This window comes from Saccopteryx leptura, chromosome 2 (genome assembly GCF_036850995.1).
Source record: "Saccopteryx leptura isolate mSacLep1 chromosome 2, mSacLep1_pri_phased_curated, whole genome shotgun sequence".
NCBI lineage: Eukaryota > Metazoa > Chordata > Mammalia > Chiroptera > Emballonuridae > Saccopteryx > Saccopteryx leptura.
The window spans coordinates 110,480,801-110,499,158 of record NC_089504.1 but is presented as its reverse complement, the minus strand read 5'-3'; the positions used below and the strand labels follow the sequence as shown (position 1 = coordinate 110,499,158).

The 18,358-nt window shown below is 35.1% G+C and overlaps 1 protein-coding gene across 14 annotated transcripts in view; it reads right to left on the bottom strand.

Moving 5' to 3' along the window:
- Nucleotides 1-431: 431 nt before the first annotated feature.
- OSBPL8 (oxysterol binding protein like 8) overlaps nucleotides 432-18,358 on the bottom strand; it is a 168,257-nt gene continuing 150,330 nt past the window's right edge. For all 14 annotated transcript variants that reach the window (XM_066368511.1, XM_066368510.1, XM_066368513.1 and 11 more), the window contains 6 exons: nucleotides 17,693-17,829; nucleotides 15,885-16,070; nucleotides 15,503-15,590; nucleotides 9,996-10,101; nucleotides 7,959-8,061; nucleotides 432-5,036 (listed from right to left, as the gene is read on the bottom strand). In XM_066368511.1, coding sequence (XP_066224608.1) covers nucleotides 4,904-5,036; nucleotides 7,959-8,061; nucleotides 9,996-10,101; nucleotides 15,503-15,590; nucleotides 15,885-16,070; nucleotides 17,693-17,829 — 753 coding nt within the window. In that variant the 3' untranslated portion in view covers nucleotides 432-4,903. The remainder of the gene's footprint in view (nucleotides 5,037-7,958; nucleotides 8,062-9,995; nucleotides 10,102-15,502; nucleotides 15,591-15,884; nucleotides 16,071-17,692; nucleotides 17,830-18,358) is intronic.

Sequence of the window (18,358 nt, the reverse complement as noted above, 5' to 3'; positions counted from 1 at the left end):
AAAAAATCAATTCTTTTGTCTCTGCAAACATAATAATAGGTTAAGAATAATAGATTAGAAATGTAATACATTACAAAACAATAGCCTATGACTATCTGTACATTTACAATGCACCTCAAGGAAAAGAATTTGACAGTGTGCTGTACTTACACTGCAGATAACATATTTTTTATTCTATTTTATACAAAACTGACCAGTGGTGGTATCTAAATTTATAAATGGCCATCAATCAGAATATTTAAGATGTATATTTAGCATGCTAAAAAGTAAAAAAATTTCAACAGATGTTCTGTGGCTCATCAGTTCAAATGTTTTGTGGCATTTTTCTTTAAATTCAATAGTATAATACTAAAATAATTTTACATGATAAACACAGAAGAAAAATTCTCTAAATATTTTAGAAAGTATATTCACATTCATTTTGTCACAGGTTTCCTGTGACTCTTCTATGTTACTCATACTATACAGTGTGTCCGTAAAGTCATAGTGCACTTTTGCCCGTCATAGGAAAGCAACAAAAGACAATAGAAATGTGAAATCTGCACCAAATAAAAGGAAAACTCTCCCAGTTTCATACCTACTCAGTGCTGTTCAATGTGGGTTCACGCACAGATCTTTTAGGGCTCCTTAGGTAGCGATCCTGTATAGCCTCTACAGACTCATCACTGACTGATGGCCTACCAGAATGGGGTTTCTCCACCAAACTGCCAGTTTCCTTCAACTGCTTATCCCACAGAGTAATGTTATTCCTATGTGGTGGCGCTTTGTTGTAAACGCGCCGATATTCACGCTGCACTTTGGTCACAGATTCGAATTTAGCGAGCCACAGAACACACTGAACTTTCCTCTTTACCATCCACATCTCGACTGGCATGGCCGTGGGCTGCTCCGCTGTATACACAGTGTTTCGTCATCATCTGCGCAAGCGCATATGCTGCCACATCATCCTACAGAAACTGGGAGGGTTTTCCTTTTATTTGGTGCAGATTTCACATTTCTAGCATCTTTTGTTGCTTTCCTGTGACCGGTCAAAAATGCACCATGACTTTACAGACACACTGTATTAAGGAGACACTGGTCCTATACAATTTTAACAGTTCATCTTCAATTAAAAACTGTAACAAGACAAACAGTATGTTAAGAGTAACAAAAAGTAAATATACTAAATTTACACTACAGGTAAACAAAATGAAACCAAATTACACAGTAGTGGCAGATTATACATTTTTAAATAATCTCTTTTCCCATACAGTCAAATAAGATATAAGTTGAAATGTAAACTTAGTGATTTGTGTGCCCCTCCCATCGGTTCCAATTGGAAAATTTGATATAAATGCTAATTTTATTATTTTAGTTCTATACATTTAACATAATTTGAAATAATCTGCAGTGTTATGTATGGCTCATCAATAATGCCATTATCACCTTGTCAAACAAAAAATTGTTCACTAGAAATGCTAAACTGAAAAAAATGAAATTTTATACAGTTGTTAAACATTTGACTAAGATATTCTTCAAAAAGTTAAAACTGCCTTTCACAGAATTTTGTGTGTTTATGGCACAAGTTGACACCCAAAACAGTGTGAACTCCATCAAAAAGGCACTGTTTACAATACTCAATAATCTGGACAAGTCTACTTCAATGATGTGTAAGAGTGAAGAATATATTTGAAATAGGTAAACAGACAAACTCTTATAAAAGTACAGGGTTACCAATGAAATATGCTTAGCTATATAAAAGGAAATAAGGTGACAAAGAGAAATGACCCATTATGACACACCTATAAACACTTTGAATCATATTATATAGTTATGTAACAAAATGAGTAAAAGTATTTTCTTAAAGGCACAAAAGCATGAATACTACTAAATGAGCGTTATATTATACAAGGCCAACTTTTTCAATAGTATGGTGACAAAGATTATACTGTATCTTTATAAGTGATACAAAAAGTACTGACATGAAATACAGGTAACATATCTATTGCTGAAACTTATTTATTTCACATGCCCTATTTTTAATGGGACAGCTACACTTCATTAAATGGTAAATAACTGAAGGCATAGTACATATAACAATCAAAATAGAAATGCACATATCAATAATTCTTACCTAAATTTTTCATGTGAAAAAATAAAATTTTTGATCAAATGAAAAAAGCAGGATATAAGGTCGTAAACCCTAGAAACCATTATGAGGCTCTCAGACAACAGAGAAGTGTAAAACATAGTTTTTATGAATCCATGTGTAAAGGAAGATTAATTCCAGGTAGACAACATTCAAAGTCAATTACATATATGGCTAACTACAAAGTTATTACATTTTAAAAGATTCACATACTAAGCCTGGTATAAGCACTGATCTAAAAACTAAGCCACCAATTCCTGAGTTTTGTGTTCAGTTTGCAGAAAGGAACTCATATAAGTAAATGCATAAGACAATTAGGTTAGATACCTGCTTTTAGTATATAAGAAACAGTCATAAGTAATCCTGCTCTTTCTCATGAAATAAGTCTGCCTTAAAAGAAAAAATTTAAAAATAAAGAAACTACCTTTCCAGTCTTAGAAGATACATATACAAATAAACACTATTTAGAACAAATGTAAATAACCAAGTGGATAAGACTAAAACCCCAAAAGGAGGTTACCAAGAAAAATTTTAAGTTTTCAGGGTTAATGACGAAATGACTTTGTGATCAGCCAATCAAGTTATATATAATATAAATTAATACTAATTTAAACTGTAAAAAAGATCAAATTGTACACTATTTACAAAATATATATCAGTAAATAGGCAGGCAGTTGAGCATAACATTCGTAACAGAAAGTGAGTACAAAAATTATATTGACACATACAAAATACAAACAAAAAAACCTGTTCTAGTGTAGCCATACCCATATTTATACGGGGTACAGGCACATCTTATTTATGTTTTAATCAATTTAAAAATCTTTCATGTGTACATATGGAATACAGCATTGTTTTGTCAAAAGTACATTGGAAATGGCTCTTCATAAAACCTAAGGATACTAAAGATAGCTAGATTGTTTAAGAAGGAAAAAAGCAGGTTTTATTTTTAAAATCATTTTCAATTTTCATACTTTAGCAACTATTCTTTGATCTTATATTTTTCATGGAATTAAACAGCTAGTTGTAATTTTACTAGTGTCTTAACAGTCTCTTCTTAGTCAAAGGCAAATGTAGCCAGGGCAATTATTCTGCCCTTATTTTCATTAAATAACTATTTCAAAATTGGTACTTTCAGGATTCTAAGATATATCTTAGAATATGTTCCTAAACGACTTACATTAAAAAAAATTGCTTTTGAGAAAAACAAAAATATTAAACTAAAAAAAAAATAAAATAGGAAAAAGTCTGCCTGAGCCTGAACAAAAGGAATCCTTAAGAATTATGGTTTTATAACAGAAGGAAGTTACTGAGAATCAAGAAGGACAATAAAAAATGAAATTTCAGAACTCTATGCTCTTCTTAAATGCTCAACTTATTGCACATTTTAAAGAAATCAATGGTATTGCACACAAATGCCACCACAGAAAGCGTCTTTTCTTATCGCCTTTCTCTTCTTTGGCTTTTGAAGTAAAACGTTGGTTATAATTTCTATTCTACTAATTCACTGAGCATACTAGGGTCTAAATCAGTGGTCCCCAACCTTTTTTGGGCCACAGACCAGTTGAATGTCAGAAAATATTTTCACGGACTGGCCTTTAGGGTGGGACGGATAAATGTATCATGTGACCGAGACAAGCGTCAAGAGTGAGTCTTAGACAGATGTAACAGAGGGAATCTGGTCATTTTTAAAAAATAAAACATTGTTCAGACTTAAATATAAATAAAACGAAAATAATGTAAGTTATTTATTCTTTCTCTGCAGACTGGTACCAAATGGCCCATGGACCGGTACCGGTCCGCGGCCCGGGGGTTGGGGACCACTGGTCTAAATGAAAGCGACAGTAGATTTTTCATAATGAAAAGCCTGAATTATCAGCATTTCATATGCCCTTATAAACATCTCTAGAATTTGGCCTGTGTAATTGGACCAAGTTAAAAAAAATAAGAAAAAAGGACAGCAACCAATTTTAACCATACTTTTATCAGCAAGTGCTTACGGTGGTATTATATAGGTATAAGAAAGACATAATCAACAGATCCAAGTAGCTGCATACCATTTTTATGTTGATATATACATGCGACATTTGTACCTTTATCTCTATATATATGAAGTTCAAGGGGGTAAAAAATCTTGTGTAAACTTTATAAAAAGCTATTTGCAACCTTGTATCTCTCAATATATGTATATCAATTTGATCGCACTTTTTTTCTTGGTTTCAAGAAGAGAATCGAGCTGAGTGTTAAGGGAATGATTTTTTTAAAAACAGTACAGTGTATTGAACTATTTATAATGTCTATTATCCCATCATTTCCCATTTTGTAATTCCTTATTGATAAAAGTTTGTGCCTGTTAGGAAGAAAATAGGTTACCACACATACATTTATAATATTGATAGCATTTTTGTTATGAACATTAGTGCTGTATCTCAGAACACAGTATAGAACACAGAGACTACTTACTATCAGGTACTGTAAGGTATACATAAGACACAATTGTGTATACATGTGGATTTATTACACTCACATGTAGACACATTCTCACAAAAGCTATAAATGTTCTGGCACTTAACACATAACTCAGTTTGATAACCAGACAGAATAGCTCATTTCAGGTTAAGGATAAAAAGTATCAAAGGTCAACAACACCTCTGCATTCATCTCTAAGGTTTTGTTTCAGAAATATTGTGATGCTTTAATAAAGACCAAACCAACTTGAACATTGGTCCCAGGCCAAATCTGATCATTCCAGTTCACCGATTCAACTGTAAAGAACTATTTAAACATGAAGTTTATTACGACTTGAAGCAAGATTAGAAGGAAAATGATGAAATAGTCTTTTTGTTGCAGAAAATAATCCGTGGCAGGTGTACTTGAAACTAAATGATTTCGAAGAGCCATAATATTTCTACAAAAATAAGCAACAACAAGTTTTTTAATTATTTGTCAAAAATGTTAGCACAGAACTCATAATTTGATATAGGACCACAGAGGACTTAATTACAGTACTAAAAGTAAGTAGCTAAGCAATCACTACGCCCTGAACAGGAAGCTGATTATGCTATGTGGAACTAGTATTAGGTCTTGTCTAAATCGATATTCCACATCGTACCAAATATATTACTTAATGATGTCCACCAAACATAACTATTAAAGTTTGATTACATAGAAATATTCACCTTCTCTATTATTATCAGGGTTTTAAAACAAATATTTTGCTTTCTACTTGATCCATTGAGTTCTTTTATCTTTACTTTAGGGAGATAGAAGTGAAATTGGAGAAAAATCCTAAATTACCCAAGAAAAAATAATACAACAGATTTCATGACATTCCTAACTTAAAGAATGCTCTATAGCAGGCATCCCCAAACTACGGCCCGTGGGCCGCAATGCGGCCCCCTGAGGCCATTTATCCAGCCCCCACTGCACTTCTGGAAGGGGCACCTCTTTCATTGGTGGTCAGTGAGAGGACCACTGTATTTGGCAGCCCTCCAATGGTCTGAGGGACAGTGAACTGGCCCCCTGTGTAAAAAGTTTGGAGACCCCTGCTAGGCATTTCACACGCAAATAAAAATATCAGTTTAGTCATGAAATGAGTTTGAATTATTATCAGGCCACCCTGAATGCTTTTGGCAAAAAGAGCTGATCAGTGAAGACCTCTTCTTTTTCTGACTGCTTCTATTAGAGTGCCTTACCAGTACAAAGAAAGAAAAAGATGCAATGTGAACAAGTAGACTCAATTAGAAAACTTGAGTACTTAATACTAGGGCTAATGATACCAAGATATAGAAGTCAGGTTCCCTGATCTAGAGGAGCTCAGGGTGCAATGGCAGTGGCTGGGGGGCATAAACAAACATACAAAAATAACTATGTAGTATAATAATCACTCATAAGGAGTATGAGCAGAGAGCTAAACAAGCTGAGTGGAGGGATTAGTAACCTACAGGGCAAGATGAGTGATTAGACCTGTTACAAAAAGGGTAGTAGTATCTGAGTTATTTTGTAAAGGATAAACAGGAATTTTTTTTTTTTTTTGACGGGCAAGGTGGAAGGAAGAGCCTTCTAAGAAGTGGACTGAGTATGATCAAAGATCCAAAGATGTGAAGCAGAATGTATTCTGAAGATGTGAGGAGTTTCTTAGGACTTGATCATGGGGTATGTGTAGGGAATGGCAGAAGATGAGGCTATAGATCAGCGGTCCCCAAACTGTGGCCCCCTGATTCCATTTATCCAGCCCCCGCCACACTTCCGGAAGGGGCACTTCTTTCATTGGTGGTCAGTGTCCTGTGCTCCTGGAGTACTGTATGTGGCAGCGCCGCAAAGCACGGCATTGCTCATGTACAGTACTACTTCCGGTGACACGGGATGGATGCATCACGGCTCCGGAAGCATGTCATATCACTTGTTATGGCTAGCAGTGACAAATATGGAACCGGACATTGACCATTTCATTAGCCAAAAGCAGGCCCATAGTTCCCATTGAAATACTGATCAGTTTGTTGATTTAAATTTACTTGTTCTTTATTTTAAATATTGTATTTGTTCCCATTTTGTTTTTTTACTTTAAGATACGTGCAGTGTGCATAGGGATTTGTTCATAGTTTTTTTTATAGTCTGGCCCTCCAACGGTCTGAGGGACAGTGAACTAGCCCCCTGTGTCAAAAGTTTGGGGACCCCTGCTATAGATGAAAACAGCAACTATGAGCCCTGGCAAATAGGCTCAGCGGTAGAGTGTCGGCCGGCGTGTGAAAGTCCCGTTGGATTCCTGGCCAGGGCATACAGAAGTGCTCATTTGCTTCTTCCCCCTTCCCCCTCTTCTTCTCTCTTTCTTCCTCTGCCGCAGCCAAGGCTCCACTGGAGCAAAGTTGGCCTGGACACTGAGGATGGCTCCATGGCCTCTGCCTCAGGCCCAAGGATGACTCTGTTGCAACGGAGCAACACTCCAGATGGGCAGAGCATCGCCCCCTGGTGGGCATGCCGGGTGGATCCCGGTTGGGCGCATATGGGAGTCAGTCTGACTGCCTCCCTGCTTCTAACTTTGGAAAAATACAAAATGACAACAAAAAAAAAAAAAAAGAAAGAAGAAAAAGAAAAAGAAAAAAGGAAACAGCAACTATGTATGAGTCATAAGATCACTATGAAAAAAGAAAATGTCTTTTAAAAATTTTCCAGAACATCTAAGCACTAAGTATTGAATATGCAAAAACAGGTTGGCTAATCTTAAAAAAATGTTAAACATCTGATATAGCAATAGGAGGCAATTTATCTGAACTCATGCTAGCGTTAGCAATGGAGGAGGGTAAGGGTCCTATACCTTCCAAAGAACCTTTGTAGGTGTTAATGACCCCAGGTGCTGGATCATGGAGAGGTGTGTGTGGGGAAAGGCCTGGGACTGCCAGTGGGGCACCTGAAGGTCTCAGGGCAATGGCTCTTTACTCACTGTTATGAAAGTATTTCAATATTTCAACAAGTATTTCATTGCAAGTAAGGATTAGCCAGGAACAAAGGGGACTGCAGAAACCACTTGTCAATGGACTTTCTCAGAAACCGCCTCACTTCCTGTCCAGTCCAGCTGGATAGGAATTCCTAGTATGCTACAGCAGTGAGACAGACTCCGATTTCACCCTCACAGATGATATTTCCCCCTCTCCTCAATATTTTAGTGCTGAAAGAATTCCATACATTTCAGTCATCAGGTGACAGAAGCCAAGATTCTATTTTAGCTTAGCAATGATGTGAAAAAATGTAGTTTGCATAAGATTTCCTATGTAACAGGATTCTTAACTACTCCTCTCAACTCAAATGAGCAGTCACTGTCAGTATATATTACCTTTTAATTTCTTCCTGTGTTTGTTTTATAGATTCGATGGAATTTTGAATGTCTCCCAATTCTATCCCCTTCTTTCTTCTTGTGCTTGGTTTTACTGATTGAGCTAAAGGACATTTAGAATAAACTTGGTGAAAATAGTGACATATTTAATTGTAAACAATCTACATTTCAGCTTAATGATTCTCATGTAATAAAAATTTCCGCAGGCATCATTTTTATGATTTAGACATTAACATCATACAAATACTCAGCATTTTCAAAATTTCAATTATGTCATTCTAAAACTAGAACACTACAGATATATTTAAAGTAACCAGAAATTAAATTTTGGATGGCATCAGTTTTATTTTTTAACTAATTAAAAGACCAAAATAGCTCATTCAAATACATATAAAATACATAAATTAATCTGGGGACGATATTACTTTCTTCTATCTCTTGCCATTTGCCTACATCTAAAGAAGTCAGCTTTTTAAAGTGCCTCTTTTCAGTTTTTCATTAATTGTTAATGTTATCTTTATTAGTCACCCAACCTTTAAACCTTTTGAATTGGTTTTGATACCTCTTCAATAAATTTTTACTCTCAACTATCAAACTGCATTTTTTTTCTCAATTAACATCTATTCCTTTCCATTTTTGTTCATCCAGATCTTTTTTTTTAAACAGGGGAGCAGAAGAGAGAGAGAGAGATGAAGGGAGAAAGAGATGAGAAGCATTAACTCGTAGCTGCATCACTTGAGCTGTTCACTGCTTGATTCTCACATGTGCCTTGACTGGGGCTCCAGCAGAGCCAGCAATCTTGGGCTCAAGGCAGCGACCTTGGGGTTTCAAACCTAGGACTACTGTGTCACCACCAGTCAGGCATGTTCAGGTCTTAACCTCTCTCCAGGTCTCAGATCTCTCATTTGTAAAACAGGGATAACAACACCCAAACTTCATATGGTTGTAATAAGGTGTGTTAAGATCCAGTTTGGCACATGTTAAGTACTCAATAAATATCAGCTGATATATTACAGGCACTACAGTGGAGGAATAAGAAAGAAAGTGAATTAAGGAGCCAAAATATCTGCCTATATAACAAATATACTGCCTTTTGAAATATGTGGCCTTGGGCAGGTTAACCTGTGCCTTGCTTTTCTTTTCTCGAAAATGGGAACAACAGTGTGACAAATACTCCTTTCTAGCACGTGGGTACCAAGCAACTCCTACTTTTAAACCTTTATTCAATTTATCCCTCTTTATTCCAGTAGCTTGTCCCTTATCTACATTTCTCAAGCCTAGACTGTTGTAATTCATTATAAATTCATCAGGGTTCTTGTAAGAACATTCCCTCAAACTCAATTCAGTTACTTTTTGTTTCAAATCTTAACTATTTTCTTCTACTGATTTCCTGGCAATTATCTTTTATTATTCACCTCTAGTGTTATCTCTATAACAATGAGCTCCCCAGTGTAGTGTGAGCTGCCTTAGAGAATAAGCCTTTCAAAAAAAATCTGTATTTTCTCATAGTGTCTCAGACACTACCTTAATCCCTTCTTCATTATATCTCAATGCAGTTCAACAGTTTACACATTATTTGACTTGAACAAGAACGGCACACTAGTTAATTTAGTCCAGAATTTTGATATAGTAATATTTTTACTTGTCTGTAATTTCTAAACACTACCATAATTTATTCTGTAAACTGTTTTGAAGCATGGAACAACTAAGCTCAAAGCTCAAAAAACATGTCCTGCATTGAATCTAGGAAGCCAACAACAATTTTCAGACGCTAACAAGGCATGAGTCATACTACAGTGTGGTTCTTGATTTGCAAGTTTCCTCTTTTTTCATATTTCATGCCTTTATCTGTGGCCTGGTCTTGAAATTTATCTATAATCTAAAATAGGATATTTTTTTTTGCACATCATTCCTGCGACACCAAAACTTTTACATATCTTCTTAAAAAACTATCTTCATCTATCAAACACAGTATAGTCGTATCCTTTAAAAACTTTTAGATTCCTACAGGGAATAATCTGCAATGAATATTTTTACCTTCGCTTCCAGATGAGTCCTGGATATCAGGTTCTGGGGACGAATAGCCTTTTGCCACTTTCTTCTGTTGCCTGGTTGGCTTATGTTTCAGTTTTGGGACACTAACCTAAAGAAAATAATCATGCTATTATGTGAGTTTGCACTGACTTTTAATATCTGGGTAATGTAGAAAGCATCTTATAATAAATAATTTTATTTTGCAGAGCATGACTTAAACTTACCAAAATGATTTGAATACATGCACAAAAGCATAATAAGCCATCAACTAAGACTAAATTTTCTTTAGAATAACAAAAGACTTTATCATGTTAATAAGCTTGCAATTTTGGAAATAAGACTTAAATGTAAAATCCCAATGCAAGAGAAAAAACTAGAATCAGAAGGGTAAGGTAATTTACATGCTTAGAAAACCAGGAAACCAGTGGTCATATGCCTTTAACTGTTCTTATTAGTGTTGTTAAAGGAAGAAACAAAATTTAAGTATTTTTTTGAATTTATAAATTGTAATAACATATGTATATGTACATATACACATACAGAATGTAAGTCTTGCGGTTTTAATGATTTTTTATTCATTTGAGAGGAAGAAGAGAGACAGAGACAGAGAGAGAGAGAGAGAGAGAGAAGAGAGGAGGAGCAGGAAGCATCCACTCCCATATGTGCCTAGACCGAGTGAGCCCAGGGCTTCGAACCAGCAACCTCAGCATTTCCAGGTTGACACTTTATCCACCGCGCCACCACAGGTCAGGCATATTTTAATGATTTTTAAGTGTACAATTCAGTAGTGTGAAGTTCATTCACAATATTGTGCAACCATCACTGCTACTTCAAAACATTTGCATTACTCCAAGAGACTCTGTAACAAACAATAACTTCCCACTCTCTCCTTCCTTCTGTCAGCCCTGGTAAACTCCAATCTTTCTATGAATTTGCCTGTCTTATATTTTATACTATATGTAGAATCATATAATATTTGTTCTTTTGTGTTTTGCTTATTAGCATAATATTTTCAAAGTTTATCCATGTTGTATTATGTAGCAGAACTTCATTCTTTTTTATGGCTGAATTATATTCTATTGTAACTATATACCATATTTTTTATCAAGTGTTGATGCACATGTGAATTGTTTCTACATTCACGTGTGCATCAACACTTGATAAAAAATATGGCAACTATGAATAATGCTGCAATGAACATGGGTGAACAAGTATCTGAGTTCCTGGTTTCAACTTTTTTTGTAGTGGAATTGCTGGATCATATGGCAAATCCATGTTTAGCTTTCTGAGGAACCACCAAATCATTTTTCACTGGGGTGGCACCATGTTATATTCCTGTTAGTGATATACGAGGGTTCTGATTTCTCCATATCCTTATCAATACTTCTATTTTAAAAATTGTTCCAATTTTAGTGGTATGAAGTAGTACCTGACCTTGTGGTTTTGATTTGCGTTTCCCTTATGACTAATGATATTGAGCATTTTATGTGCTGTTGGCCATTTGTGTATCTTCTTTGAAGAAATGTCTATTCAAGTCTTTTGCTCATTTTTAATTACATTGTCTTTTGTTATCAAAGTAAGTTCTTCATCAATCCTGGGTATTAAACTCTTATCAGATAAATGACTTGCAAATATTCTCTCATTCTGTAGGCTGTCTTTCACTGAGGCAAAAAGTGTTGAGTTTTGATGAACTCCCATTTACTTATTTTTTGTTGTTATTCCTTATGCTTTTTAGTGTCATATCTAAGAGTCCATTGATAAATACAAGATCATGACGATTTACCCTATTTTCTACTAAAAGCTTTATGGTTTTAGCTCTTATATTAGATTGTGAATCCATCTGGAGTTAATTTTTGTGTATGGCACAAGGTCCAACTTCATCCTTTTTGCATGTGGTAATCCAGTTGTCCCAACACCATTTCTTGAAGAGACTATTCCTTTCTCATTGAGCAAACTTGGCAACTTTGTCAGAAATCAATTGGTCATAGATATGGGTTTACATCTAGAATCTCAAATCTATACCATTGTTCTATATGTCTATCTGTAGGCCAGTAACACATTCTTTTCATTATTGTAGCTTTATAATAAGTATTGAAACCAGAAAATGCGAGTCTCCAACTCTGCTCTTCTTCCAGATTGCTTTTGCTATTTATTTATTCAGGGTCCCTTGAAAATTCCATATAAATTTGAGAACTGGCTTTTCTATTTTCGCAAAAAGAAAACTGTTGCAATTTTTATAGAGAGAACATTGAATCTATAGATTTCTTTGTGCTGTACTGACATCTTAGCAATATTAACATTTCCTACCTAAGAACACAAGATGTCTTTCCCTTTATTTAGGTCTTCTTTATTTTCTTTGGCAATGTTTGATAGTTTTTAGTGTACAAGTCCATTTTCCTCCTTGATGTAATTTATTACTAGGTATTTTATTCTTTTAGATGATACTGTAAATTAAATTGCTTTCTAAATTTCCTTTTGGAATTGTTCACTGCAGGTGTATAAAAAACAACTGATTTCTGGATTCATCTTACACCCTGCAACTTTGCTAAGTTTATCAGCTCTAATAGCTTTCCTATGGATTGTGTGGGATTTTCTACATACAGAATCATATAATCTGTGAATAGAGGCACTTTTATTTCTTTATTTCCAATTTGGATGCCTTTTATTTATTTTTCTTGTCTAATTTTTCTGGCTAGAAGTTGCAGTACAATGTTAAGTAGTAGTGGTTAAAGGGAAAAAGTTTTCAGTTTTCTGTTGAGATGATCCACTTGGTGGTACTCAATAGGTCGAATGGGCTCTGTTCACTTTTCTTCTTTTCTTTCTCTTATTCAGACTAGATAATTTCAATTGTCCTATTTCTAAATTTGTTTCTGTGGTTGAATAACTCTAGTGAATTTTTCATTGCTATAACTGTATTTTTAAGCTTTAGGATTTGTTTAGTTCCTTTGTAAAATTTCTCTTTATTGATATTCTGATTTTGTTAATACATCTTTCTTGATTTCTTTTAGTTATTTGTCCCTATTTCCTTGAACTCTTTGGGGTTACTGAAGACAGCTAGCTGTTTTAAGTCTTTGGTAAGTCTAATGCTTAGATTTCATCATGGATAGTTTCTATAAGTTTGTTTTGTTCCTTTTAATGAGTCATAATTTCCTGTTTCTTTGTATGCCTTGTTACTCTGCTGGAAACTGGACATCTACATATTATATTATGGTATCCCTAAAAATAAGATTCTCCGCCTTTCCCAGGGTTTGCTGTTTTCTGGATCGTTGAAGTTGTTCAATAAATTTTCCAAACCAGTTTTTTGGGGAAAAACCCAAGAAACTATTCCTTGTTGTTCATGGGCACTACAGTCTCTGTTCCTTAGGTGTGTTAAGCTATTATTTTGACAGAGATTTCCTTGAACATTAATAGCTAAACATATAAAAACAAAACAATACTCTCCTAGTCTTAGCGACTGACTCTATACAGAGGCATTCCAATGCTAATATGTGGACTTGCAATGAGCCCAGGTATTAGCTTTAGGTGAAAGCTTAGGGTTTGGGCAAATCTCTTCTTTTTATTTTATTTTTTATAATTTTAATGGGGTGACATAGATCAATCAGGGTACATAGGTTTAGAGAAACCATCTCCAGGTTATTTTGATATTTGATTATGCTGCATACCCATCACCCAAAGTCAAATTGTCTTCCGTCACCTTCTATCTGGTTTTCTTTGTGCTCCTCCCCTCCCCCCACCCATCCCTCTACTCCCTTCCCCTCCCCCCATAACCACCACATTCTTGTCCATGTCCCTGAGTCTCATTTTTATGTCCCACCTATGTATGGAATCATATAGTTCTTAGTTTTTTCTGATTTACTTATTTCACTCAGTATAATGTTATCAAGGTCCATCCATTTTGTTGTAAATGATCCAATGTCATCATTTCTTATGGCTGAGTAGTATTCCATAGTATATATGTACCACCATCTTCTTTATCCAATCATCTATTGAAGGGCTTTTTGGTTGTTTCCGTATCTTGGCCACTGTGAACAATGCTGCAATGAACATGGGGCTGCATGTGTCTTTATGTACCAGTGTGTTTGAGTTTTGAGGGTATATACCCAGTAGAGGAATTGCTGGGTCATATGGTAGTTCTATTTTTAATTTTTTGAGGAACCACCATACTTTCTTCTATAATGGTTGTACTACTTTACATTCCCACCAACAGTGGATGAGGGTTCCTTTTTCTCCAGAGCCTCTCCAACATTTGTTACTACTTGTCTTACTGATAATAGCTAATCTAACAGGTGTGAGGTGGTATCACATTGTAGTTTTGATTTGCATTTCTGTAATAGCTAATGAAGATGAGCATTTTTTCATATATTTGTTGGCCATTTGTATTTCTTCCTGGGAGAAGTGTCTGTTCATGTCCTCTTCCCATTTTTTTTATTGGATTGTTTGCTTATTTGTTGTTTTATGAGTTCTTTGTATATTTTGGATATTAGGCCCTTATCTGTGCTGTTGTTTGAAAATATCAGCTCCCATTTAGTTGGCTGTTTCTTTTGTTGTCAGTTTCTCTTGCTGTGCAAAAACTTCTTAGTCTGATGAGGTCCCATTCATTTATCTTTGCCTTCACTTCCCTTGCCTTTGGAGTCAAATTCATAAAGTGCTCTTTATAACCAAGGTCCATAAGTATAATACCTATGTTTTCTTCTATGTATTTTATTGTTTCAGGTCTTATATTTAGGTCTTTGATCCATTTTGAATTAATTTTAGTACAAGGGGACAAACTGTAGTCAAGTTTCATTCTTTTGCACATGGCTTTCCTAGGCAAATCTCTTTTGAGCATAATATCTTGCCTTGAACATCTGTATGACTTCCTAAATTTCTCTGTAGACATGTTCTTTCAATGCTTTGCCAAAGAATCTTTCCCCAGCTTCTGTTCCTGAAACTTACATTATCTATTGTATGTTTCAATGGTAATCTTTTGCCCTGGGTGTCTGCAGTTTGCTAGTTTGGCTTGTAGTACTTCCACATATTGATTGCAGCCTATCTAGCTGAGCTCAAAGTGGGCCCTGTAGAAATCCTTCAGGTAGCCCCCAAACAGGTTATAACAGATGTACAAAACAATCTGTAAGGTCTTCTCTGTTCCTTCTGGAACCAGGGCTCATACTGGGAATGTGGGAACCCTTCAATGCCATTGTATCAGGAAGGGGCTGGGGCCAGGCCAAGTAGGAAATGCAGCATAGTTTTCGTACTGCTTTGAAGTCACCATCTTGATTCAGTTGTGCACTTAATTTGTACAAGCCTCTTACCTCTTTCGGAGTTTCGGAAAACCTGGTTCTAACTGTTTCTGCTTGCTTTTCTTTATTTTTGTGGAGGGAGATAAGAGCTTGGACCTTCCTACTCTGCCATTTTGCCAACTCACAATTTTAAATTGTGAAACCAAATGTTAAGTGTTGACCAAAGATCCTAGTAAGGATTTAAAACGTTCATATGCCTAGCACACCTAGATACTTTTCATTGCATACCATTGGAGTGCGATGTTTCACTTTGGTCTGGATAACACCATCTTTCTCGAACTGTATCATATCATTAAGTGGATCCCATGGTCGAGTACTATGTAAGGAAAAAGACACCATTTGTTTAATGACTAAAGAAAACAGTCAAAAAGATTTTCAAAGTTTAGATTAGATTTTTGTTAGTGATTATAAACCTAATTATAAGATCTGTCATATCTAATCTTCCGATCCTCAGCTTATTTTATAGGCAAACTACTATCATGGAGTCAAATTTATAACAAATGAAACATCAAGTCTAAGTCTCACACTAATTTATATATATACTGCTTAATAAAAAACTTAATAAAAATTCTAGAAATAAAGGTAACAAACTATATTGATAATTACTTACTCTGCAAACTTATAATGCCATTCTCCTGTGAGTAGATCAAGTTCAAATAACTTGCAAGACCATTCTTCACTTTTTGTTTTCCGATCTCTGGCAGACTGTCTTTGAGCTTCCTCTAAAACATACTTCTCTTGAGTAGCTTCTGTTTGGTCTTTTGCATTTATGGCTCGAGTTACTCGCTGCCAGAGTCTAATACATGTGCAAAGTAGTATAAAAAGGCAACAGAAAATCAAATCTACATTTAATAGATTTAAATCTCCTTAAAAGAAAATGATACCCATGTGGGTTTTTGTCTTTGATTAAGCTTATACTGAGATGCTCAGAAACGAGCACAGGTATAAAAAATGGTCCTTGGGCAGGGCGACACAGTCGAGACTTTTTTCCTGGCATGAGAAATGTATTACATGGGCTCCTAAACACATGTCAATGGATGGTGTTGACCCAACAGAACAGGACTGTAATTAAGGTTCAAGAATCTAAATTTTTAACAAGCTCCCCAGATAATTCTTATATATACTATTTAAGACTCACTGGCCTCAAAGATCCGATATTGTAATGCCATCCTCTCAGTCTTGAATGCAGGGATTGTCAGGGAACTGCTGAAATCAGAATCTCTGGAGCGCACCCAAGTTTTTTAGCTTACTGTTTCCCAGGTGATTTTAATATGTAGCTTGTGTTAAGAACCACTGATTTACCAGAAATGACCACTGAGGTAAAAATCTTTTCCCCTACTAATGTTTAGTTTTATATAAGATAAATAAAATGCTAATACTTATATTCCACTAATCTGGGAAGAGAGTATGTTGGGACTAAAAGAACAAAGGCTTTGGAATCAGACAGACTTGGGTTAAATCCTAGATCTATCACTTTTTGGCTGGTGAACTTAAAGTTACTTATCCTGTCTAAGACTTGTTTTCTTCATCTTTGAAATATATTAAATTATGCTCAACCTCAAAAATTATTGTATTCCCTGGCAAAACTTCACACTAAATGATGATGCCTATCATCATTTTAGAACTGGTGCATACAAGTTATTCCATCCTTGACAACCTCAATTTTGATTGTAGAAGAACACAAACACTTGAATCCCATTAGAATGAATGGTAACACAAATGACAGCATATAGTGAAAGGACTAAACTGCATACGTGTATAAAGCACCCAGAATAACTGTGTCTTTTACACAGATGCCCACTTCTCCTAACACAAAGAAATAAAGTAAAAAAAAAAAAAAGTGGACAATGTGTATATAATGTCCAATTTGGTTCAAAGTTATTACAGATCTAGTAATAATTTCATGACTTTAAGAGCAGAAACTATGGCCTTAATTATTACTCTCAACTAACGCAAGTCCTCTAGAAGCCTGCACACCCAGTGGCATTATTCATCATTTTAGAAAAATGAAACAACAGTAGATTTTGTGCCACATACTTCACCTAGAGGTCTACATGCCTTACTCAGGTTAGAAAACAGCTGCCAAATAAAACCCAAAGAATCATGAATCAGTCCCATGACAGTATTCAAACAAGCTAGAAATTCTTTTTAATAGGCCCTGGAGCAGATAAGAAGAAAAAGGAAAAATAGAAAGTTTTATCTTTGAACTGCAAAAAAGGTAGCATGATTTGTATGATATTTATTTGATGTTCATAAAAACTAAAACAGAATCCTGTCACATCCCACAAATGTTAAAATATTTTGCTGAATTATGACTTTTTACTTGTAATATGACTGAAGAAAAAGTGACCACACTTTTGAGGAATTAAAAAAATACTCTTTGTCATCATGAAATTAACTGAAAAACTGTGTACTTACTTCTCTGATTCAAAGTCTCCCTGCTCCTCAAATTTTACCGTGTTCCTTATTAATCTCCGTTTCTTAATGTCTGGTGTTGGATTCCAGAAAACCTCTGAACTATCAGTCTTTTTGTCATTAATAAACACTTCACTATCCTGTATTTAAAGAAATTAAATATGAATGTAGTTACCTTTACTTAAAAGGGTATTATATAGTACAGTACTGTAATAATATTTCCTGATACTTAATCCACAGTTATACATATTATAAAAACAAATATAATGAGCACTTTCTAAAAACTCCACAAATCTTGTCATTTTTAGAAAAACAATAAGACTAAATATGTAATACTAGAATTTTAAAATTTGATTGAATACATAGGAAGTTTGTGAGATTTCACAGGGGTTACCTCATAAGCAAATTTCAAATACTTATATGCATAGCCTCATCAGCCATCTCCAAAATGCCCAAGTGGAGCACAGCGTATGCTGTAGCCGCAGGGTGTGCCCGTGACTGTTACACACTTAATGCATGCAGAAGTACCTGAAAGAGCCTTTCTGCGAATTACAGATTTGAGCACAATCTGAAATTTTTCCTTTTTAAAAGAGGTTTTTAGTTTTTTTTCCAAATGATAATCAGAAGTAAATTTTAAAAATTACAGAGGGTATGTGGCCTAATAGTTGA